At 33.9% G+C, this 26,655-nt stretch overlaps 1 protein-coding gene across 5 annotated transcripts in view; it reads right to left on the bottom strand.

The window, feature by feature from the left end:
- Positions 1-202: 202 nt before the first annotated feature.
- ORC2 (origin recognition complex subunit 2) overlaps positions 203-26,655 on the bottom strand; it is a 37,763-nt gene continuing 11,310 nt past the window's right edge. For 4 of the 5 annotated variants that reach the window (XM_006921340.3, XM_015596513.2, XM_015596514.2 and 1 more), the window contains 13 exons: positions 25,846-25,938; positions 25,128-25,159; positions 20,491-20,551; positions 18,065-18,258; positions 16,919-17,017; positions 14,046-14,155; positions 12,101-12,233; positions 11,195-11,291; positions 9,101-9,247; positions 8,323-8,494; positions 4,741-4,802; positions 3,949-4,067; positions 203-1,967 (listed from right to left, as the gene is read on the bottom strand). In XM_006921340.3, the coding sequence (XP_006921402.1) occupies positions 1,881-1,967; positions 3,949-4,067; positions 4,741-4,802; positions 8,323-8,494; positions 9,101-9,247; positions 11,195-11,291; positions 12,101-12,233; positions 14,046-14,155; positions 16,919-17,017; positions 18,065-18,258; positions 20,491-20,551; positions 25,128-25,159; positions 25,846-25,938 (1,406 nt within the window). In that variant the 3' untranslated portion in view covers positions 203-1,880. The remainder of the gene's footprint in view (positions 1,968-3,948; positions 4,068-4,740; positions 4,803-8,322; positions 8,495-9,100; positions 9,248-11,194; positions 11,292-12,100; positions 12,234-14,045; positions 14,156-16,918; positions 17,018-18,064; positions 18,259-20,490; positions 20,552-25,127; positions 25,160-25,845; positions 25,939-26,655) is intronic. The other variant, XM_015596515.2, reaches the window with a different exon arrangement.

Here is a 26,655-nt window from a genome sequence, read left to right on the forward strand (position 1 = left end):
TTCAATCTTGACAAAAGCAAGTAACAGCAAAAATTGGAGTCTTGGCAGTCAAACTCGAAGAGCCTGCAGAAAATCGATGCTGAAACAAGTTAATGAAGAGCATATAATTCTGCTGAAATCATCAAATCTGTATGAAGCACTCATAAAATTTTTGAGGTAGTTCAAAATATTTTTAGTAAAAATACTATAAATGAAAAAGTAATTCTATCCAAATTGACTTTTTATTAATAGTAAAGACTATTGACACATACTGCTTACAAATAGTATAGACAAAAATTATAAAAATAAACCAGTAGATATTTAAGGGCAGATGTAAAGTTTGCACATTAGGTCATTAAGGATTTTGTATGCTTTTTTTTACTGTTAAGTTACTATATTAAGCAAAAAAAGCAAGGTACAAACCAGCAAGTATCATATGCTACCATTTGTGTTTTTTAAAGGAGAAATACAGACCAAAAACCCTTACATGTGCATAGAATACCTCTGGAAGAATTCTTAAACTGCTATTAATGTTTGCCTAAGAGACTGGATCAGGGAATGGGAAGGAAACTCACTTTTCATTAAATAGCATTTGGTATAATTAAAAAAAACTCTACAGTCATAATCATGTACAAATTTGTTTATATATTTTGATTAGTAATTATATCTGACTTAACCCTTAAAAAATGGATTTAACATAAAATTAATTATATGCCACAAAGATGATTTTAAAAATTCTGAGCATTTTGGGAAATATTTTCATGAAAGGTATTTATAAGAAATGAGTGAAAAATGCTGATGGAGTACATACTTTATTACAGTGATATTTTAATAAATTCATTTCCAAGTATGAAATATTTCAGGGAGTATGTGAAGACTGTAAGCTGACTACAGTGGCCAAGGTTAGTCTTTTTTTTCTTTGCTAAGAAAAATATTTAAAAGGCTTGAAATGGTCACTTTAAGAAAAAAAACCTGAAATGTCTTACAGTGAGTTTTAGAAATCAAGATTAAATTTAAAGCTAGTCATTAATATGCTACTCACCTGCATGTTATTCAAGACAAAAATATGTTGATATTAAAAGAATAATTTTTATTTTCTATTGTCTTGAAAATAATGACTAAAATGTAATTCAGGAGTATATTTCTCTAGCCTGGCTTCTCACCTGTATCATGAAGGTGATGGCACAGTCATTAACTGTTCTGAATATCATGTTCTATTACTGTTTATGTGCTTTCTAGGGTGGGTATATACCCTGTATATTTGTTATGCGTTTCCCACTACCCCTACCGAATAGTGTCATGCCCCCTCGCCCCCCACCAGTATGTAGCCTAAATCCAAAAGGAGAAAGCTGGATCACCTACTTTTCCCCAGTCTTACACCTTTTGTTAAGCCATTTCAGAAACAGTAAGAGATGGACTGCCTTCTCCATTACACTTATCAGTTTTGACACACACAACAACAGAATAAAGCAGATTTACATGATGTCAATGTCTTTGTACTTCCACACTCTGGAATAAGCACACTTGCAAACAATCAGCTCCAGGAGTTTCAAAGGCCCTCAAAAACTTAGGATTTAAAACCATCTCTAGTATAAAAGAATTCAAAAACATCCAATTCCAAATAGTCCCTGAGCACAGTGTTCATTCCAGCAAGAAGTCTCCAGAGAGGTAATGAATGAAAGGCACATTTTCTCCAACTTGTGGACCACTGCATAGTGTAGTACTAGAGAAGATAAACCAGCCAGGCTAATCAAGGTTCTAAACTGATGATATTCCCCCACTCCCAATTTTAAATCTTACACACTGCGAAAAGTCTAATGTTGGCTGTAAACGTAACACTTTAGAGGAGTGGCAGCTGGAGTATAACCCTTCCACAGAAGATTCAAGAGTAAAGGATAGCTTCAAGACGACTCTTCTTCCTTTTCCAGGAAATCAGTCAATGTTCCATTGTCAATGGGAATTAATAAATATTCCACTCCATCAGTTCCCTAAAAGATGTAAGAATGCACAGGATGTTAGTCATTTGTAAGAGAGATTTGAATCTACTGTAGGTTAAACAAAAAATGAATTTAATATTTTATATAAATATAAAAGTATTAAAATTAAGGGAAAAGGGCACACGGGCACATATCTATTTAAATACTCTGGGTTTATAGTTAAACCACTTTACAGTAGAAAAAGACTAGAGGGTGAGCAGGTGGGTATTCTTCACCCTCCTGCTCTTTCTAGAATCTTACACGATTTATTTCTCTGTTCTTTCATTTCCCTTTCGACTGGATCCTTTCCATTGGTTTTTAAATACAATTAGGTAGCTTCCATTTTAAAATAACCCTCACTAGGCGCCTCATTCTATCACCCAACCGCTGCTCCCTTCCAGAAGAGCTGTCTATAAATGGTAGTCTCCATTTCCTTACTTTTCACTCAATCCAGTCCAACCTAGCTACTGCTACCATTATCATGTCACCAAAAGAGCTTTTGCTTAGACCACCAAGGAATTCCATATTCCTAAATCCAAGAGATATTCTGTCTTCCTCTTTTGGCCTCTCAGCAGCACCTAACACTTGACCGCTCTTTCTTTCTTAAAATATGCTTCTCTTGGCTTCTGTGACATCATATCCTGGTTTTCTTTGTGGCTCTCTGGCTGTTTCATCTTGCAGGCTTATCTTTTACTTGGCTATTAAATGTCACACTTCTAGGCTTAATTCCTGACCCTCCATTCTCACTATATGTCCTCTAGGTAGTCCCACCAATACTTGGTTTCAGTTACAACCTAAATATGTAGGAATTATAATCTTGCACCTCTAGCCTTGCTCTTTCCTCTAGCTTCTAGTTGCAGGAATCCAACTCCCTAGCTGACATCTCCACTTGGAAATCAGAAATCTCAAACCTCAAACAGTAAGTCCAAGCACATGAAGAACATGAACTCATGATCAGTTTCCCAAAGAAGTTGTTCTTCCAGCTTCTTATCCAACGATCCCACCATCTCTGGTTATGCAAGCCAGAAGCCAGGAATTACTCTTGACACTTTTTTCCCCTTGGTTTCCATATCCAATCTATCATCAATTCTTGTCAATTGTGCCTCTTAAGTATATTTTGAATCCAATCACTTTTCTCTCTTCACCCTAGACCAAATTACCATTATCTCACCCAGGCTATTAACACCTTCCTCACTAGTCCCTGTGCATGCCCTTTTGGCAATCCCCATCCCACTCTGCCCTATTCCACTCTGATACCATAGCCAACAATTTTTTTCACGTCTTCTCGTTATTTCTGAATAAGATTAAAATCTTTTACTTAGCCTAAAATTTGTGCATGGTCTAACCCTTAAATCACTATCTTTTCAGACTCATCTTGTGCCATGCTTGCATTTTTGTTCTAGGGTCTCTTTACATGCTGTTCCTGCCTGGAATGCTCCTCCCTTTCTTGTCTCAGGAGTTATCTCCTAGTCTTCCTTTAGATCTCAGCTCAGTGGTCTCTTCTGATATCCATAATTAAGTCAATCCAGCTATTTTAATATGCTCTTTCAGAACTACATACCTACTGATCATAGGACTTATAGGTAAAATTTTACATGTGTATAATTATTCAAAAAATGTACATCTCCACTCAACTTTAAGCTCTTTGAGAAAAGGTGTTAGCTTACTACTGTATCCCAATACCTAGTGCAATTTCTGATAGTGCTCAATAAATATACACCAGATTAATGAATGGCGTAGAAGAGAGGGAGAAAGGAATATAATTATTTGACTCATATTTCAAATGGCTTATTCCTCTGAACTAAACTCTTAGGTTTTCTGCTCTGCTCTGAAACAGAGTAGTTCTACCTCTTTTTACACAACACAAATGGCACAATGCCTAAATGGATCCCTGTGACCCATCATAACCATATCTGAGTCAAAGGAATACCTGTCCGTAAGCAAAGGAGGTATGCTATTCCAGGCATATAGTGCTACAATAGCAAAGCATTACCTTCTTTGTTCTTATAAGCTTGTGGTCCCTAAATTCAGTTAACTGAGCCCGAAGTGTCAGATCACTATTGACGAGGAATGCCTCCCGACACTGCTGGTAAAAATCTTGAAAAGAAAGTCCTGAAGAGGTCAAAAGGAGATGTGAACATAAGTCAGCATTTAAGACATGACCCTATACATGAATATCCATACCAAAGAATAAATTTAAAAAGTGCTGTGGTCACAGTATGTTAAAATAGGCAGTAAGTACTGATTTTTTAAAAAAGTACCTCTGGAAGAAGCAAAACTAGAAAATACTTAAGTGTTATACACTGTGGTTTATATCTTTTAAAGAGAACTGATTGGTTGAAAATAGTCAACTATGACCAAGTATAACAATGCTGCGGGCAGTTTTAAACAGTGTGCATAAAGTTGACTTTTAAAGAGAGAACTATTAAATAATGAGAACTGAATGATTATTAAAATATTTAAGTTAACACATTTTCTCTCAAAAGGAAGAAAATCTCCTAAGCAAATCTCTAGCATATGAAAGAAATACAGGTAATTGGTAGACACACATCGACGGTTAGCACAAGAAATTTAAAAAGCAAGCAGGGTTCATCTTTCAGATTGCATTGGCAGCAGAGCATCTTTGGGTCTGCTTCAAAATTTGCTATGTGGTAGACACACTGATCACAGAGCAAACCATTTATTCACTGCTGTGAAAAACTGCAGTGTGATCATTAGACTCCAGAAAAAGGATTAATGGGGTGAAACAAAAGTCACACAATTTAATATCATAAATATTGAATACCAATGTAAGAAGCGTTATCCTGGTTATCCAGCTGATACTTCATTAGTAGCCTGAAAATTCCCCTAAGGAAAAAAACAAAAAACAAACAGGAATTCAAATCTAGAACATTAACATAAAAAAGCTAGAAGTAAAATATATGAAAAAAATGTGAATGAAATACTTGGCCTATCTGTATTAGCTTCTATTCCTTTTTTTGAAGGAACATATCCTCGCCAACTTAAAAAGAAGAAGCTCTTTTACTTCCTTTTAAGGAAAATCTAGAAGTAGATTTTTTAGACTATAGGTTATTTCACTATAGAAAACCTGGAATATATAATAAACTCTAACAAGGAAAATATCAATCCTACAGCCCTAAAATAACCACTAACATTTGATGTGGAGATCATATTTGCATATGCTGCTTTCTAAAATCTTTGTGGAAAAAGGCGGGATGGAAACTATAAATTCATGCATTTATATATGGTATGCACGATTTTATCCCTCACTTTTTCCATCAATGATTTTTCCATGTCTTTAAAAACTCTTCCTAAACAATTTTTAATGGCTGTTCATCTATGATATGACTTGAGTACCACAAATTTACCATTTCCTTACTGGACTGGGATGTTTACATTAATTCCAGTTTTAATTATTAAAACTAAACCCATGTTAAATAAAATTATACACATTACTTCATATTTTGAATTATTTCTGTAGGAGTATATCAAGTAGAATTACAGGACTGGAAGAAGTCTTACATAAACTAAAATTCCCAGGAGTCCTTGGGTATAGCAAAAATTTTAAACCTGTGCATTTTCATTTTTATGATAATCTACAAAATAATTACGATAAGCATATTTTGGATCATCTGAAGGACCACCTTATAACTAAGTATAGCTGACCCTTGAACAATGTGGGAGTTAGAGCGCCAACCCCCCATGTAGTTGAAAATCCAAATATAAATTTTGACTCCCAGTTGTCCCTTGGTATCTTCGGGGGACTGGTTCAAGTCCCAACACCTCACATCCCCCTCTGTGGCTACCACAACCCGAGGATGCTCAAGGCCCTTATACAAAACGACGCAGAACCATGCATAAAGTTGACCCTCAGCATCTGTAGATTCTCGACCATGGATTCAAATATTGTTTTCGATCCCTGGTTGATGGAATCCGTGGTTGACTAAGTCTATGGATGCGAAACAAGGAGATACAGAGGGCCGACTGCATATTTATTGAAAAAATCTTAGTATAAGTGGACTCGTGTAGTTCAAAACTGTTGTTTGAGTCAACTGTACTGCCATTGACTCCATAGCTAAATTTTGTTAAAGATTTTTGATCAATCATATTCATACCAAGTAAAGACTAAATGATATTAGAATTAGCAGAATGGACCAAAATTTCAAAGTAGTTTAAATTGTTTTAAGTGTGGAAGGCTAGCACACAGACATTGAGGTACGCCAAACTAAAAAAATATTTGCATTAGTATCAATCATATTTAATGTTTTAAACATATCATATTTAATGTTTTGAGTACTTCTATTGCATGGATCCTCAACTTCATATGTAGCAACTTGCAACAGTCCATCCATTAGCAGTAAAACTGAATGAAGACTTTTTCTGTTCCCAATTCCATCAAAAATTTTGATTAGATACCCATTTACTATATATTTCAATATTAACACAATACTAATCTTATTTTCAAGTGTACAAAAACAGCTTTATAAAGTAATAAAATTCATTAGCATTTGAGGGTAACATGAGAGAGTCTTGTACTGATATAGCTGAGTTGATTGTGGTGGTAGTTACAAAGAGCTACATGCTACATGACTGCAGAACTAACCACAGACAGACACACACACACACACACACACACACACACACACACACACACACACACACACACACACAAATAAGTGCATGTATCAGTGGTGAAATCTAAATAAACTCTTTGGATCAGGCCAGCATTAGTTTCTTGGTTTTAATACTACATTGTGCTGTGAGATGTTGGTATCAGTGGTAGTTGGGAAAGAGGTGCTGGGAGTTCCTGTACATATTTTGTACAGCCTCTTGGAAATTTGATGATTTCAAAACAAAAAGTTTTTAAAAAACCAAAGAGATAAATAAATGGAAAAGAAATTGCTAGCAAAAAACCCAAATCTATTTGAAAGTTCCTGTGTACCCCAAGTCCTATCCCTTTCTCTTCTTCTAGGGTCAATATTATCCTAAATTAGGAATTTTTCGTATCCACCTACATTTAAAAATTTTACTCATATATGTGTGTGTGTGTGCATGCGTGCATGTGTGTATGTATATATACACATACACAAATTTGAACACTATATAATTTTGTTTTACATGCTTTTCTTAAGTTTTACATCTCCCATTCTGTCCAGGTTAGTATTTATCTTGAACAAAAATGTCTGGGTTTGGACAACAAGTAATATTGTCACACTACTGTTATTTCGTATAAGTCAAAATCCTGGATTTTGCTGCTTCTAGATCCAGAACACAGCTGGGCTGTGGCTTCAGTTCTCTCACTGCTTTATGATTCTGTTTCACTGAGATGTTCATATTGTTGAGTTAGGCAAGATCTTGGTTTTTTTTGTTGTTTTATATTTATTTATGCAGTGTGTTCGGTACAAAAGGGGATAAATTCAAGGGTGAAAGTATTATGCTATCTTGTACAGAAGTGTCTCACCACTCTTTTTAAAAAAAGTCTTTGCTAGTCTCACCTGCTTGTTCTTTAAGAAATTTTGAATTTTTAAAACACACACAAAAACACAAAATCATTTAATGATTTGATTAATTTATAGCTCTAATACATTTCTAACTTGGGAGAAATTGCTACCTTTATATTTAGTCCACTCATCCAGAACACCATATTTTTCATTTATTCAAATCTCAATTATCTGTTCTCAACAAGGTTTGTTGTTTTTCAACATTTCATCTTGTTAAAAATAGTTATAGAATTCTATGCTCTTAGGGGGTAGTTTGCTACTAAAAGCCTTTTTTGACGGGTTAATTTTCATACTATTTATTTTTTTCCTGGCTTATATTATACCCAGCTTTTCTTAGCTTTTATTAATTCAGATATATCTCTTGGTTAGGCTATTAAAAGTGCTTCACTGGAAACATTATATAATGATATTTAAAAGCATGAGCTTTAGAGCCAGGCAGATGTGAATCAAAATTTCTGTGCCCTTTACTATCTACCTTAGCAAGGTTATGAGGATCAAATAACCTATCTTATGTAAAGGGACCCATGTTTGAATCATAAAGTTCATGTATCATTAAAAAGGACCATCGAATTTAAGTAAAATCCATTATGATTCTGCTTTTTCCTCCACACTGACTACTGAGACACTCTTATTCAAAAATACAAAAATCTATTAAGAAAAAAAATATTGGTACTGTTTTATTATTGGGCAATTTGGTAGACTACTCTTGACTCTTGCATAATCCAGTACTGGCAAGTATTATCACTACTATTTCTCTTAATCCTTCAGACTAAGTAGGAACTTTAGTATTACCATTAAAACCTAGGAGTGCATGTCTTAAAATGTACTGAGTTTCTTAAAAAAGAAACTATGGTTTTCATTCTTACCTTGCATTAGGAGTAAGGCTTCGTAAGACATGAGTTAGGGAACTAAGTGGTAGTGATCCAGATTGTTTAACCAGAAGGGAATTCTCATAGGAGGTTTCTTCAGTATAAGGACTATATGTAGTAGTTTCATACCAGAGCCAGTTATAAAGACTCTGCTTTACATGATCCCACACTAGAGCACATGATCAAAGAAAACAAAAATTACTAATTATTTTCATATTGCCATGTTATTAGATTCTACTCTAGGAGAAAATAAAAAACCACGAAATAAAAAATGAATCTTGAAAATTTTCATTTTTGCCATTTCCCCATCCAAATCAGTACATGACGATCTAACTTCATTATCAATCAACATTTGAATTTTTACTGGTATATTAAATACAAGTTAAAAAGTTAAAATATATTAACATTACCAAGGCACTCTTTTAAAAAATTTAATAATTTAACATTTTGTTCTGTAGAATTATACCTGAATTATATCACACTAAATAAATGTTGCAATACCACGAAGTGTAGAAAAAGACCAAAATAATAATTGGGTTTCCTCTCCTTCATGAAACTTTAGGTGTAAAACACCTCCTTTAGAATCTGAATTTTTATTTCCAAGAATTATGTTCTAAGTCAGACCGAGGAGACCTATATTTTTGGCAATCTGTGTCTTTAAACATGCAAAAAAGGAAAATTGTACTGAAAAACACTGAAAATGTTGTGACTTACAACATTAAGAAAATTTTGTAAGACTGAAATCTCAAGAAAAAAATAGTAACGTTTAACTTACTAAGGGGAGCATTGAGGTGATCAATAGATGCTATCAGGTATATGTTACGTAAAGATGACAACTGTCCAATAATTTGCTGGCTTTTATCTCCTCTCAACATTTGGCTATCCAAATTGTGGATGAGAAGGAAGAGTTCTAAAGAAGAATCTGAAAAGAAAAAGAATTCAATATTATTTTCACTGAGTATTTGTGAAGTCCCTACCACACACACAACCTATGGACTAAAGAATTTATCAAAGTAGTATAGGACAAAATAACTATTGCTTAGGGATACACAATTTATTTGAGAAGATATGTCAACCACTCAAAAAATAGGCAAGACATTATTAAAGTCTTTTTTTAAAAAGTAAAATTCATTGGGAATCAGTAGGAACTGGTGTGCTTAGAGTCTTAAGGGTAATGCTTAGCACTTGAATCAGACCATAAAGAAAGCAGTTTTAATAAGGCATAGGAAATAAGGCAAGATGCATAACTGGATTGGAGGTGAATCTATGCATGTTGAATTGCAAGGCGGGACTGGAGGGGAAACACCAAAAAAAAAAAAAAAAAAAAGAAGAAGAAGAAAAAGAAAGAAAAAAGAAAGTTCTCACTAAACATTAATAAGAGTTAATATAAAAAACCTTGATTATCACAAAAGCTAAAAGAGTAAAAAGAAAAAAAAAGGAAGGGTGAGGGACTTAGGATATTGATCAAGGAATCAGGAAAGTGAGAGAAGTAAAATTTCTTAAGTTAATGAAGAAAGAATATAGACGATAAAGGTGTCAATACCATCGAACACTGCAAAGATCGAAATAAAGAATGAGCCGAGGCTTATTTAGTAAAAAGGAAATTACAGGTGATCTTTAAGCATACAGTTTGGGTAGTAAAGAAGCAAGGAATTAAGAAGGTAACAGGTAAAAAGGAGAAGGCAGGACATGTCTTCAGAAACTCTAAAATCATATTGAAATAGGGAAATAAAATAGTGTGTAAGAGCAGTAGAAACAAGTAATTGCTTTTCCTAAGATGAAAGAAGTCTTGTACACATTTAAAAGCCACCGTAAGTCTCTCATGAGTTGACAGGAAATGAGAAATTTGGCATTTATGATGGAGGATGAGCCTTTAGAGAGAATAAGCAAATTTCTGTTGCACTGGGGGTAGAGAGACAAATGAGACAATATAATGACAAAGATGCTGAGATGACACATTTTAAAAGCCCAAGGTTCTTTGAATTCTAGAAGCCACCACAGTCAATAGTATTTAAATTATATATAAACATATAAATTATATATGAATACATAAAGTATATTTATAGTATATATAAAATATAGAATACATACTATATATTTAAATCACATATAATTATATGGAATTGCAATTATAAATATATAATTAAAATTATATAAATATATACATACTTGTATGTTAAATATTTATATAAATTATAATTATAAATACATTTTATATAAATATGTAGTTATTATATTACATATCATATATAACGTGTAATATAACACGTGTAAATGAAATAACTTAGGCACCTATTTTAATGAACATAAAACAATATTGAAATTATCCATCAAATCATTTAATAAGCATAACCAACTACTCCTTTTAATTCTTAAGCAATGACTGAATGACAATCGTTAGAGCCTAAATTTATTTCTAATTTTTTGAAATGCTCATATAAAACATTCACACCAAAATAACAAAAAATGTTTTTTCTACCCCAGATTTTAGTATATAAAACCACTGAAATCCAGTGATATTTACTTAGAATAAATAAGAATATTTTATGAAAACATTAAACATAAAACTATCAAAGATGTACCCATCAACTAGAAGCACTTCTCACTCACCAAGCAAAACCTGAAAATTATTCTGAAATAAGAGGCTTTGGGTTATAAAAGTTCCAGATAAGAGTGAGTGTTATAACTAGTGAAGTTCACATGAAAAGTTCACAGATTAAAAAAAAAAATGTTTTAGAGAAATCTAAATCAGCATTGAGAAAAAGTACCATTATTAAAATAATCTCCATTTTTGTGTATAGTAATACACAAATAAATAGAAGCATATGCTTGGCTTCATCCTAAAACTAGAGTATCTACTTCATGTTACCTTCTTTAAATTTGTTTATTATCCAGTCTAGCTGATCCAGTACACTGCGGAAAGTACCCACATGATCGAGGACTTCTTCTGTTATAGAATTCAGGATCTATATCAAAAAGCGCAAGAAATACATTGATTATAACTTATTCTGTCATATAAGATAAATACAACTAGCAAATCAATCCTTTTTTTATAAATTAAAAATGAATTTAGATTTCCCATCAAGTATGAAAATTCACTTAAAAAATTCTACTGGTACTTAAGTGTACCTATACTTATTTTTTGTATAAGTTACCATTAAAAGAAACAGGGAAGAACAGCAAAGATGTAAAGATAAGAGGGTAGCATAAAAAAAAAAACAATATGAGAAACACTAGAAAACATTTATCAAAAGAAACAGGACACAAACATTAAGGGCATTTTTAGAAAGGAATACTACATTAGTTAATATCCATCACCTAAAAAGTTTAAGTTAATTTTCAAATGATGAAGAGATATGAGCATATAGAGAAAAAATGATCTATAAATATATTACAAAACTACAAAGTACTACTGATATTTTTATTATTTTTAGAGTACTGAAGTGACATAAAAGCATAATAAAACTGAAGTCCCCCATAATCCTGTCCTTCAGAGAAGTACTGTTAGTATTTGGTGCAGTACACAAAGCTAAACTTTTCATAAGATTTAATTCATTATCAGATACAAAGTAAGAAATTCAAAAATGGAGATTCAAAGCTAGAACCCTGAGTCCAAACACATGATCTTAAGCACTATGCAATTCTACTAGTGTGATAACTAAAAAAAAAAAAGTTGCTCCAGAATGAGAAATAGCATCCCCATTAACATGGGGGTATAGAATGGCAGGAGATATAATGTTCCTTTTTTAACATTTTTGACATTTTTGAAACTTACTGATTTCACACTGATTCCAGGAAAGAAGCCATTTATGACAACATGAATGGAATCTTGCAGCATGGTGGCTCGAAACCTTTCTAGTAAATCTCTCTTAGAACCCAAACCATAAAGCACAATGTTGAATCCCAAGCTGTTAGGAAAGACAGCATTCATGAAATTAAAGTTCAGTAACTCTTATTGCCAACCAGTTTATAATCAACCAGTTTCCTTAATTTAAGCCTATAAAGAATACAGGAAGAACTGTACACCAAGTTCTGTACACCAAGCTTATAGTTCCAGTTTTAGTAGCTTTGGTGTCTGTACACCAAGCTTATAGTTCCAGTTTTAGTAGCTTTCTCCCCCGCTCATATTACTTTCAAGCAACAGGTGCCCATAAGTAAAGGGAGAACATTGGTAGGTACAAGGCAGTAAAAAGTTTTTCAGGCTGAAGCAGAGTTTTGATTGATAGATTAAAGTGAAAAGGTAAGCAGAGGCCAGGTCACAAAGGTTCTTGTTAAGTCAACTAACACAAGTAGATTTTATTCCAAGGATTATGACCATGTATAAGTAACTAGTCAGGTGTTAACGGAAAGGTTTTACATGAGATAGTAACATGATCTTTTTAAGAAGATCACAGTACCTGAATGGGAGGAATGGATAGGGAGGAGGGACAAAACTGACTTGAATTAGGTGTTATGGAGAAAAATGTAAGGTGTCAAGAACTTTATATGTTAAGTCAATAGTATCTGAAGAGTAATGATTAGATGTGGAAGGTGAGGGAAAGGGAATATTTAAAAATAACAGTTTTTTGGCACAGGCAACCACATAAATGGGGTGACGTTCGCTATGCTAGGTTGCAGGCGTAGGTGGGAATGATGAGTTTCAATAAGTAAAATATTATGTTAATTGAATAATTTATAGGACATCCACATGGAAACCTCCAATACACATTCAAATAGCCATGTCTGCTGCTGAAGAGTGTGATCTTGCCTGGGCTGGGCTGTAGATACATTTATGGAACTTAATTCATATTCAAAAAGCAACCGAAGCCAAGAGAGTGAATGAGATGGCCCAGAACACCAAGCACAAGGGCCCAAGCTAAAGTTCAACTCCATGATTGTTTATGGAGGTCAATCAGAAACAGTATTTATACAATGCTCTGTAGCAATGCAGGATAGCCTAGAAATAGAAGAACAGGAGATAAATAACCACCAAAGGTAGAGATCGACAAGATAGAAGCAGCAGAAAAAAAGAAGCGAAAGAATTCAGAGAGCTAGCAATTCCACTGAAAAAGCTGACTATGAGGTCTAGGCTAGGACGCAAAGCGAATCCAAGTTATTGGAGTTGACATACTGGAAGGAGGAGGAATTGGACTGGGGAATGGGATTAGAGAGAAGTGCTGCTTTCTAAATTTATAATGAACAGATCCCTAAATAGTTACTGAAAGCAGCCAAGATCCTAGCAAGGAAGATAATCATTCTCTTACTAGCACAACACTTTGACTTTCATTGGCAAAAGAAAACTAGGATCAACTGGGAAAAACTGTGGCAATTTCTATGTTCCTACTGCTTATCGGACCTGCCTTCTTATTTACCCCAGTGACTATGTAACTGTGAGCATCTAAGTATATTTTTATTAGCATCCATTTCAAACACTTCCTTAAAAATACAAATATAACTTATTCTAAGAAAAGATATTTATCTTACCAATGGCTTTCACATTTGATAAACTTAGAAAAGACAAATTTCTTGAAAAATGTAGAATTTCTAAGAAGAGCCATACAATGATATTTCTACATTTGAGTCATAAAATTGGAAAAACACCTATTGTTCAAATTTTTACATGAAAAAATATATGAAGTTCATTGTAAAAAGAAAATTAAATGTTAAACTGCTTGATTTTAACATACTTTATAAATATATATTATTATTTTACAAGGGTGTGCAATGATGATAGTACTTACTGTAACTGCAACATCCATTTATGAAATAATTGTTCATATTGTTGATTTAATTGTTTAAGTTCAGTAGAAAAGGAAGGAGGAACCTTGCTCAATAAGTCACATAAAGTTTGCTTTAAAAAAAAAAAAAAAGGAAGAGAGAGGAACAAAATCACTCTCAACATACATCAAATCAATCCAAACGAAAAATATTTTCTTAGAGGTAAGGGTTAGAAGAGGCCATTAGTGGAAATATTACTTTAATCAGTTTGGTAATAAGTGCATCAACTAAATACACATAGTATTTTAAACATGATTTAAATGTTTTTTCTAATTAAAAAATTTTTAAAATTTTTAACACTATTACAAATATGTGATAACAGTAAAGAGTTTTTTCTAGATCCATACACATGATTATAAATTCCAACTGTAAGACTTTAATTTCTAAAAAGATTGTTACCATAAGGAGATGATTAAACCTGCCTTCCAGCTTTGACAACAAATCCAGTTTTAAAAACCTATGGATTTGGAAAAAATGTAAAAGCTTAGGGTAACAATTCAACATTAATTCTTAGAAAACAGTAAATGTTCTTTATAGTTTACCATTATTATTAATAAAATAAACTTCTATCACTGCTCCTCCAAAAGCTATTCCTAATAAATCCTTTAACTTTGATAAGTATCACAAAGTTTTTAAAAATATAATGTAAATAAACTGAGGAAGGTATATTGCCCTGTACCCAAAACTTGGAAATTCTTGCTGGTGAATCAAATATAGCTCATTTTTTGAAATGAAAACTCTAGTAAAAAGCTGTATGTGCATTTTTATCCTGGCTCTACCACGTTTTCATGATTCTACCCTTTAAGTATAATATTTTTTAAATTTAATTAGTTTCAAGTATACAGTACATTGGTTAGACATTTATTTATATAGTTTAGAAAACAATCCCCCTGATGGCTCTTTCTCTCCTCTGGCTCTCCACCTAGCCATTACATTAATGCTGACTGCATTCCCTATGTCGTGCTCCCCATCCCGGTGACCATCTATCAACTACTAATTTGTATTTCTTTATCCTTTTACCCCTTTCTCCCAGCCCCCCACTTCTCCTCCCCTCTGGCCATCACCAGACTGTCCTCTATATTTGTGAGTCTGTTTCTGATTAAGTACAACAGTCTATTAATACTGAAGACTAGAGTTGCAATCAACATTCTAGGCACTCTAGCCTGTACAGTTTTTATTTATCCACATAATTAAAGAGAATAAGTTTTAAGTAAAACTGTTAAGTAGTTTAAAATTTTTTTCTCTCATTCCTTCTGAAGTTTAGAGTCATGAAGTTACTAGCAATCATTTCCAGTACTCATTTATACTGGATTACCAGAGCATACTCACACGTGAGTGTGAACTCTAAAATATTATCTCATCTATAAACTTTCATTTCAAATTTTAGTATCTGTGGAGAATAACATTATTGGCCTCCAAACTTCCCCACTCCCCATATCCACACCCTTTGCCATATGACTGTGTAGTCTTTCCCACTAACAAGGTGGAGTCTAGTTCCCTCCTCTTTGACTTTGCTTTCAGCCATGCGATTTGCCGTGGCCACTAGAGTGAGGCAGAACTGACACTTAGCCCAGTGTCTGGTGCCTAGGCTCTAAAAGGTTTTGTGTTTTTTCACTTCTCTTACATCTGACATTGTTATGAAAAGAACATGCCTCAACTAGCCTGCTGGTCCAGGGATGAAGAGAGACATATAGAACAAATCCTAGATCAGACAACTCCCAGCAAACCCACAGACATGAGAAATAAATTGACACATGCTACTGAGATTGTATTGGTTAGCCATGTCCACAATCACTGAAAAGCCTTCCCGTCCCTCATTATCGGTAACAGGTGTTTCTTACACTCTCCTAAAGGTCCATTTGACTCTAGGTCCTACGTAGTCCTATTTTGACCCTAGATCCATTTATCCTTCTCTCATGTTGCTTGTATAAAAATATATGCGCTAAGCAGATGTTAGTGCCATCTCTTCCTTGGAAGAACTTGGTTTCTTGATACATGTTTTCGGCTAGTCTCTCATCTGAGTCTCAGTACCAGAAAGCCAGGTGACAAAACAAAAACAAAAACAACCACACAGCACCATGTCATCCCAGTCATACAAGCTTACCCTATACTCTCTTTCCTCTTTTCTGCAATTTGAAAATTCTGTCAAAAGCTCTGTACACCTTAGAAAATTGCACTAAAATCTAGCTTGAGAGAATAATAAAATCTTGACACTCTGTGAGCCAATAACGCTCTCTTAACTTAGATTATCAAACCCAATTCTACTGAAAGATTTTCTCAGATAGTTCTGTCTCCTCTCTTTGGGAAGTAGCAGTCAAAAGCCTAACAAGTACAACTGTATAGTATTTCTTATAAAATGAGATACTGGAACCATAGGATATACTTCACTGAGCAGGTTTTTCATAATATCAAGAAGCAGAAAACCCTGTTTTTCACAAAGTTGTGTAACTAAGAGAATAAGGTCTTTGTTTTATAACCAGTGTGAGGTTCAATGAATATGTGGGTTAAATGAAGAACAGAGATTAATGGCACATGGATATCAAATACACTATGTCCCTGATGGTTATTATAAATTCTGAAGTGATTTGATGATGAATAAGGGGAAAATGATGAATAAGGGGAAAAAAGTATAACTATAGTATGTCAAATAGAATTCTAATCCAGTGAACCATTTAGCATTTATATAATAAAATATGTAATAGTTACATTACATTAATTTGTTTCATTAGATCAGGACAATAATTCTGCTTATTTACTCTTCAAATTTGCTGCTTACGTAGTATATTATTCAGCTTGCAAAAAGGAAAAATTGTAAGTAACATTCCTTGCAACATACCTGATCCAGTTTAGTTCTCTTTAATTTATGCAGTGTTCTATCAGAGGTTAAAACTTTTGAACTGCTGTGAGCTTCAAAATATTCTTCTACTAAGTCACTCTGAAAGTGAATAGAACAAAGTCAGTTCTTAGTTTCAGATACATCAAAACTACACAGTAATATTACATCAAAACTAGACAGTAATATTAGCATAAAAAAGGATATGTGAAATTTTTTATTTGGCAGTCAATATTTTCTATCTGAAGCAACAACACAGATTTTGGAACAAGCAAATTTAAATCTAGTGATAAAATTGAGTAACTCTTAGAACCATAAAAGTTAAAGAAATGGCTAGATTGAAGTTGTCTGTTCCCTAAAATAATTCCTAAGTTTCACCATATAATTTCCATTTAGACTTTAAAAAAAAAAAAAAAAAAAAAAAAGAGGGGTTTTACATACCAGAAACTTTGTTTTGCTTCACACATTTCCCAGCACGTTCTTAAATATTAGTACAGTTGAAGTACTGTGAAAATGAGGAAGACCAACAGCAAGCTAAAAAAAAGACTTGCCTACTATTCCAGTAAATGGGCTCATACAAGTTCTACTGATTTGGGGCAGGGCTAACCTCCAAGGCAGTAAGGAAGGGATGCAAAGCCATTCAAGCAATAGGCTTCCTAGACTGCTCTGAAGCTTTACACAGAACACCAAGATAATGAGCCTTTTCTCAAATCATGGTATCTGCAGTGTTCTTCCAAACAGCTCAGCATGGATCCATAGCCATCATTTATTATTCACACTGACTTGAAAACATCAACAATGTTACAAAGATGAACTGTATAAGAAGGTGTATACTGAGAAGTCTTGCCTCCAGTTATCCAATCAAAATTTTTAATTTTTAAAAGCTCTTTTTTATACAACTGAATTGAGATGTCACCTTTCACATATACTATAGTATTGTTACATAAATAGGGATGCAGACAGGCCAAGATAGAAAGTCCAAAATGGACACAAATACATATGGGAATTTACGTGGAAGGCTAAGAAAACAGAGAAAAGTGAAAGGAAAAAATATGTTGAGTGCCTCATTTGGATTTCCTCTCGTAGCGAAGCTTATCTTTGAGATATTACACAAATTTATTGAAGGTTTAAGTCTCTCTCTTCACTTACTGTTTTCTCTCTTTTTATTTTCTTAGAAGGTGTTTCTTTGTAAACAGGAGCTGAAACTACTTCACTCTGAGCTTGAATCTTTTGGCTCAATATGACTTCATTAGTGTCCTCTTCGTATTCTTGTGCAACCCCTTCATCATCCTCTGAGTTAGAAGAAGAATATTCACTTTCACTGTCAGAATGAGACCTTGGAACTGTGGGGAAAAAATGCAATTGGGAAAATTTGACAGTTTGACAAGAGAGGCATTGTGGGGTATTAGGAAGAATGTGGGCTTTGAAGTAAGAGAGTTTGACTTCTGGTTTTGTCATTTCTTGCTGATGATTTTACCAGAGCTAGTTATGTTTTCTGAGCACCAGTTTCCTCACTTATCAGATGAGGCTAATAGTGCCTAATTTAATAAACCACTGTGAAGATTACAGTGAAATGTATATAAAGCAATTAACAATGCCTGACATGCAGAAACTGTCAATCATACCTAATACCATCCTCTTTCCTTCTTCCTTGCTAACAGAACTCCAATTTTGTAAAATGTAGCAATGTGCTCCACCCAAAGGGATAAATAATCATAGTAATCGTCTTTTCCTTTGCCAGATACTTGGTTTCCCAGCCTCCTTTGCAACTAGGGTGGGCGACGTAACCCTCTTACCAGTGAAATTTGAAGGAAAATTTGCTGGAAGGTTCTGAGAAAGATTTTCCTCCCGAATGGAAGGAAAGCCCCATATTTATACCCTTAGTTTAAAGCTATGGAAGTCGTTTTGCAATATGAAGTATCAAACCTAAAGATGAAAAATGTTGGTGGCAAAGCAAAAAAAATAGGAAGAATCTGAGTCCTTCATGACATTGTTGAGTCACTAGATCAACCATGGAACTGTGTATCCCTAGATTTCTTATGACATGAGATACTTAAATGTCTATAGCTTAAGCCACTACTGTAGAATTTTTTATTGCTACCTACTGAAAATGCCATTCTAAGTGATATAGTATTCAATAAGTGGTAGCCACTATTGTTAAGCACTACTAATTCATATGCACACTCCATACAATTACATTTTTAAACAAACCACAGCCAACGCCGCCACTCCCCAAAACTAATAAAGCTAGTTTAACACTCATAAAGTAAGAATAAAACTAGTTTTACATTCAACAAAATAAGTATAAAACTATTATAAAAAGTTCACTTCCAAAATATCAGTGAAATAACTTTAACCAAATCACTATATTTACTTTAAACAAAAGGTATATTTCAGAATATCAACAGTCAGCATATAACAAATATAGATGCTAAAAAAAGGGTGGGGGGCCTGATTTTGCAGGCATATATAGCTTAGCAGATTCAGATTTGCACTGACTGCTGCCCATGGCAGATGCATGGGTTAGAAGTAGTTGGAGGTACCAGAAAAAATCTCCACTTTATTTACATATATACATCATACATGTAAATATATATGTTTGGTGGTAATTGAGAAGGAAGAGGAATTTCATCCTTGCTCTAGAAATGATTCTTCTTCAGGGTAAGGAGGAAACATAGGACATGGGATGTATTTGACATAAAATAGTAATAATCATAATTGCACATGTCATCTTTTATTGCTTCAGATATTCAATCATTTAGTATTACCATTTTTATGTTGATTAATAGTGTAGTATTAACAGTTCTATGAAGTCTATACCTTGAAAAAGGGCCACAGCATGGATTTAACAATGTTAGCTAATATTATTGTCAAGGGCCCCAAGAAAGAACTTGACATCTTTCTGAAATATAAGTCAACAAGTCATTTGCCCCAAGTTAAATATTTAAAAATCTACAGACATTTTTAATTTTCCAGAAGGCAGGACCCATATGTTTACTTAGCTTTGTATAGCATTCAGTACAACTATGAATATTTAAAACTATTTCATTATAAAATTTCTAAAAATCAATAGAACTACTTCCAACTGTCTCAAAACAAACTAAAAAGCTTATTGTTTTGTTGGAGAGACATTTTAACTAACCTCAATAGCCACTGACTAGAATGTAAAAGACATAGTGCTAAGTATTGGAGTTAAAATATAAGATACAGTTCTCACCTTAAAGGAATCTACAGTTTAGTTGAGAACATAAACATATTCTGTTTTTCATGAAAAGAAATAGCAATAAGTATTTACAAGAATAAAAAATGATAATAGCTAACACCTGTTAAGCATGTAACGAAGTCAAGCTCTACATTAAAACTTTTGACATCCTTTATCTCAGTTAATCTCAAAACAACTCAGGCTGGTACTATTATTATCCCTATTTTGCAAATGAAAAAACTGAGGCACAGAGAGGTCTCTATTAGTGGTTAACCAAAGATAAAAGGCAAGCAGTCTGCTAGATCCTATATACTTAATCATATTGCCTTTGTTTACATGCTTTTTATAAACACTCAGTGTAAAGAGTACATACCTATTAATCTTTTCCTTAGACGACGAGGTGTGGTTGACAGAAATTCACTTTTATCACTGTTCTGTTTAAAAATAAAAAAGCAATGTAGTTTATTCAGCTAATAATGACGACATGAAAATTAATGATGGATCTGAGAGGCTAGAAAAGAAAAATATTTTGTTTTCAGTCAAAAATGGGTAGAAGACCTGAAGAGACACTTCTTCCAAGAAGACATACAAATGGCCAACAGACATATTAGGAGATTATGTATCGATTAAGAGAATATACATTGATAAGTGTTATGTATTGATATATGGTCCCCTTTATCATTATGAAGCGTCTGTCATTATCTCTCATTACCTTTTTTATCTTGAAGTCTATTTTGTCAGATATAAGTATGCCTACTCCCACTTTTCTCTGGATGCCAACTGCTTGGAGTATCACTTTCAATCCTTTCACTTTGAATCTGTTTGTCCTTGCAGTTAAGATGTATCTCTTGTAGGCAGCATATGGTTGGGTTTTGTTTTTTGATACAATCTGCCACTCTGTGCCTTTTTATTGGTGAGTTCAGTCCATTTACAATTAGTGATTATTGAAATTGGAGTTTTCCTATAACTATTTTATCTTTTGTTTCCTGGTAGCTCGGTGTCTCCATTGGTTCTTTGTCCTTGTGTGTCTATTATTTTAATTTGGTGGTGTTTTATGGTTTTTCCCTCTGTTCCCTCTTGTTATATGTTATGTGTCTCAGTTCTAGATTTTGTGTGTGGTTACCATTAAGTTTATGTAAAAAAAAGTTATATATAGAGTAGTCCTTTTTCTTCTGTGTGCACCTTATCTCAAATTGCCCTTTGGAAATTTAAATTTAGATCCTAACCCTCTCCCTCTTTGTTTTTATTGTCTCTAATTATTCCTATTTATGCTGTATGTTCATTTCTAGGTTGCAGTAGCTGTTGTCTTACCTCTTTAAAGTGTTTTTCTTTTTGACCTTTAACCATTATGTAATATTTAAACTTATAATACCCAGTTCTTAATAAAGGTTGCACTCTCCTTTTTCTGTGTGCCTGTTCGTTATCTTACTAGGTTATATATTTTGTTTTATTGTTTCAGGTAGAATAACTCCCTTCAATGATAATCTAATGGGTTTTCCTTTATAAGTTACAGTTTTCTTTATTCTGGCTGCCTTGAGGATTTTTCCTGTCATTAATTTTTGACAATTTTAATATAATATGTCTTGAAGAAGGCCTTTTTGGGTTGAGATAATTAGGTGTTCTGTTTGCTTCTTGGATTCGAGGATCCAGTTCTTTCCATAGGACTGGAAAATTCTCGTCGACTATTTGTTTAAATATGCTTTCTGTTCCTGTCTACCTTTCTTTTTCTTGTGGTATACTCATTATTCTTATATTGCTTTTTCTGATCATTTTTTTCACTCTTAAGTCTCCTCTTCCATCTGCATCATATCCATGGTCTGTCTTCAGTATCACTAATTCTTTCCTCCATCTGGTCAGTTTTATTTCCTAAGCATGCTATTTCATTCTTGATCTCTTTTAATGAGTTCTTTCTCTCCAGATGTTCTATTTGGTTCTTTTTAAGAGTATGAATCTCCTTGGTAAAGTATTCCTTTTGTTCACTGATTTTATTTCTAAGTTCTTCAAACTGTCAATCAGAATTTTCTTGCATCTCATTGAGCTTTTTCAGAAGTGCCATCTTGAATTCTCTGTCATTAAAATTGCATATTTCTATATTCTTAAGCTTATTTTCTGGAGATCTTTCATTTTATTTCTGAGCTGCTTTGTCACTTTGATTGTTCGTGTTGTTTGATGGACTATTTCTCCACCAGGGCATTAACGGAAATGTACTTTTTTTTTTTTTTTTAATTTATTACATAGTGATCTCTCTTTAGCAGGTTGATAAGAAGAGTTTTTTCTTTTGGTTTCCAGTAGGTGGTGCCCAAGCTTCCTGGATCTCTGCTTTGAGGTTAAAATGGCCTTTATTCTCTGGTGAGGTGTATGTCTCCTCTGTGACCAGGTCGCTTTGGTCCCAAGGCTCCATCCCCATGAGAGGATGTGAAGGGTGATGGAGATCTGAGCCTGTGAAAGGGCCCTGTTACTGCTCCAATAGACAGTTGCAATGCTCTGTTGTTTCCTCCCAAATCTGCCTGCCTCGGTTGGGGAGGGGTTGATTGGGAGAGGCCAGCACTATGTATGGCTGCTTCTCTTCTAGTAATCCTGCCCCTTGGGTTTCAGCTCTTTTGCTTCTATATCGCCATCCCTGTCACTGGTACCAGCTGCAGTGTATGTTTCAGTTCTGGTTGTGCAAATTCCTCTGGAGCTGGGTGCTAGCTCTGGAAGGGGGAGGGCATGCTCTGGGATGGTAGGGGGAGGTGGCCAGGCTCCAGTGACTCAACTTTATGCCTGGCAATGGCGGTTGCTAAGACATAGTTGTCCCCTTCTGCGCTCAGTATCTGCCCTGCTCTCTGCCTTGATCACTGGGATCTGTTGCTTGATCACTGGGATCAGGTAGGGCTGTTCGGGGCTTCAAAGAGCCAAGAAACAGCAGTGTAACTCCCCTCACTCCTTACCCTGCGGGGAGCTCTGGGCTGCATTCTACAGCACCTTTGTTCCTCTCTCCTATTCCACCTCCTGACTCATATGATTGGCCCATCTTAGGACGCTCTGATGTGAAGATCTCTTAAACGTGCTTATTTGCAGGTTGGGTGTTTTTTGTTGGATTGTAGGTGTTCAGATTATTGTAATTTCAAGGGGGAGGGATCGGGGAGATCCCTCATGCCATCATGCTTCCGACATCACTCATTAAATGTTAATTTTTAATGGTACTAATAAAAAGATAAAATATCTTTGCTTTTGGGCAATATGAAAATATGACAAAAATTTTAAGTCTGCTGTCTTGTGCTAGGTTGTTGGTACTAGTTACAAATGTTAATAAATTTTGATTTGGGACATTAAGAATAGTACTGTAATAACTGAGCTGATCCCAATGGGTTTATGAAGTATATTACATTGTTTCAAACTTTTTTGATCTAGATCCTCAAAAATTTTTTTACATTTTGCCATCTTGATCCAGTACATATGTGCATACACAACTAAAACAAATTATAATGAAATAATAGTTACAAAATAGATATTGTCTATATCATTCTATTTCACTTTTTAAACTGCAGGTCATGTCCTACTAAATTGAATCTAAAATTGAGAGTTGAGACAATTCGTATCCATATAGCTTAATTATCAGGTCTGAGAACACTTCTGTCAAAATAACAATTTCAGAAAATTCTTGCTCAAAAAGATAGGGCTATAAACTAATAAATAACTTCACTGTTTGTTACAGAAATTTTTGCCAAATGATTTATCTCAATAGTTTTCTCATTTGGGCAATCTGCTCTCCCATTGGTACAATAATTACTCATCAGATGAAAGAGTTTGCTTATCAAACAATGATTTTCTTATTAAGACGTTGGTTAAGGCTCTCTCCTTGACCAATCCTAAAATATGTCACGAATTTCATCTAACATTGATCAGTTCCCCATATTGATGATGCGTCTTAAACCTCTTGAGCTCAGATCCCCAATTCCCATATACATTTGCTCCTGAACTCCCCCGTCTAAGATAGCGTGTTAAGACTCTGTCATAGTGATGCTGTTTTACCATAATAGGTATATTAGCTTTGATTAACAGGATTTCTCATGTCCCTTGGGGAATGAAGATGACCCACTAATGTGTTGTGATCCACAACCTGAAAAAGAACTTGTCAATATATCTAAGTTATTGAGTGGATTATGGGAATGAGTTTTACTCTTCTATAGCAATATAATACACAAGATATATTACAGGAAAGAAGCATTATTAAAGACAAAGGAGGCTCTGACATGTCTAATCCCACACCTAGACTGCCTAAATAGAACATTCCTGCACAGGCCATAACCATAGCCCTCAGTGTCTATACTCACATTCTTACAAAGGGTTCTCTGAACTTAGCCTGTATACAACTCATGGCCTGTCTAAATCTATGGTTATCCAGACCTGGACACACTCACCACTTACATACTCATTGTCTTGGATTTGTCCTTGTCCGTCTGGGCTTGCCCACATCCGGGCAGGGCCACTTGACAAGGCATAATGGAAAAAAAAAACCAAAAAACAAAAAAACACAGAAAACACAAAGGAGAGGATACAAATTGTCATTTCCTTTAGCCACCCTGGAATAAATTTACCAAAGTCGACTTAGTTTTCAAATGTTAAGTTGTAAAAGCTTAGACTATGAGATTTAATGGATCTTGGGACCAATCCCCCAAGAAACAACAGAACGTTATGTACAAAAGCAAAACAAAACCAAATCATAAAGTTTCTAGGCCAGTCTACTAATTGAAAATACTCAGGGATAGTTCTGACACAGAAAAGGCATGACAGCTCACCCAAAAGGCCTGACTTCATTTTCCAGTTTTTCTCCTTCCTAGTGAGATACAATTAGACAAGTCACTTTACCTCTCCAAATCTCAGATTCTTTATCTATGTTAGGTATTTAATTGGCAAATACCTATAAATTATAAAGCACTATATAAATTAAGAGATGAAATTGATATTTTTCATCATGTCTTATTTTGTAACACTAAGGTTTTTGCTTGTTTTTAATCAATTGCTTACCTTCAAGTGAACTTTGTCTGAAGATGAATGTCCTAAAGAATGAAACAAAATCCATTACTTACTATAAATACTTCACTTTTCATCACAGTTTAGTTTCATTAAAAGCAAAGATGCAGTTTCTACCCAGAAGCCACCACATACTATACAAACTGAATTCTCAATTAACTGCATCTCCACTAGAGGCTAAATTGCCACTATTAATTATATAATTATTCCCATTAGTTACAGCTATGTCCTGTATTTCTTTAGCATTGATGTAACAAGAAAAAATGGAGCCCTTTTCATTTTTCATTATTTAAAAAGTATGCTGTTTAACCTAATTAGAATGAGTCACTCAAAAACAACTACTCCACAATTCTCCAAAAATGGTAAGACTTCCAAACCCCCAAAGCTCTATTTCAAATAATATTTGCGAAAGCAAATCTTTGATGAACATTTGGCTACATGAAGCAAATGACAAGAAGATTTTAAGTCTGTTCTAGTTGGCCCTGCCAGTTCGCACAGTTTCAATCAGCATAGGTATTTTCCCCTTTTATTGATAGCTAAATATAGGTATACTAAGGCACACAGGTTAAGGTACTAACTGCATTTTGTTAAATGAATTTTCAGAATAGAAAAGAATATATAAAAATGCACTTATGACAAGGGAAAAAAATAACATACTATAACTTGAAACAACTATGAAAATTCTCTTTAAAGAACTGAGGTAAAATCTTACCCTTGCTACTTTGAGGAATGTTTATCATAATTTCAGGATCATTCTTCAAATTGAATGATATATTTTTTCTTGGTGTTTTTGCTAGTTCTGTAGCTATAAATAGAAAAAAAGAAATATATAAAAGACCTTCTAGTAGACAACAGTAGGTTAAAAAGGGAAATAGCCTTATTTTACTCTTATATATTCTTAAAAAAAAAAAAAAAAAGAAATCTTTCTGTTACTATTATCAGAAAGATAAATAAACCTACCCATATATTAAGAGTACTACTACTTTCACCTTTATTCTCTGTATTCCAAGCATCTTCAAGCCTTACATTTCTTTATCATATAAACTTAAGGTTATATGATAGAAGGTAAGAAAGAATGGCCAGAATGTGGGGTCTGAAATCAGAGAAAATTGTGTATATTTAAAATTATATCTCCCCTAAAATGTGGCATATTTTATTTTCTAAAATATAATATTTTTTTTAGTTTCTAAAACTGTATAATATACATGAATACTGTATAGAATATATAGCACTGAAAAGATGGCTATTCAATTGAGCATCATATAAAATATTTGGCTTCTAAAAGGAATAGGCCATTTTAAAAGAAAAATACAATGTTTAACCTTAAAAATATTCACATTCTCACACTGTGAGAGGCATGTGGGAAATGAGCCTGATGAAGGAACAGATTTACATTTGCCAAATTAACACACACTAGAATATCATTTGCAAAGAAGATATACATTACTTAAATTATCTCCCTCTTCTTTTAAAAAAAAGAAGAAAATATACTTGAATTTGTGTAAGTTAAAGCTACTTTACT

The sequence above is a fragment of the Pteropus alecto genome, unplaced genomic scaffold (assembly GCF_000325575.1).
Source record: "Pteropus alecto unplaced genomic scaffold, ASM32557v1 scaffold3, whole genome shotgun sequence".
Classification (NCBI taxonomy): Eukaryota; Metazoa; Chordata; class Mammalia; order Chiroptera; family Pteropodidae; genus Pteropus; species Pteropus alecto.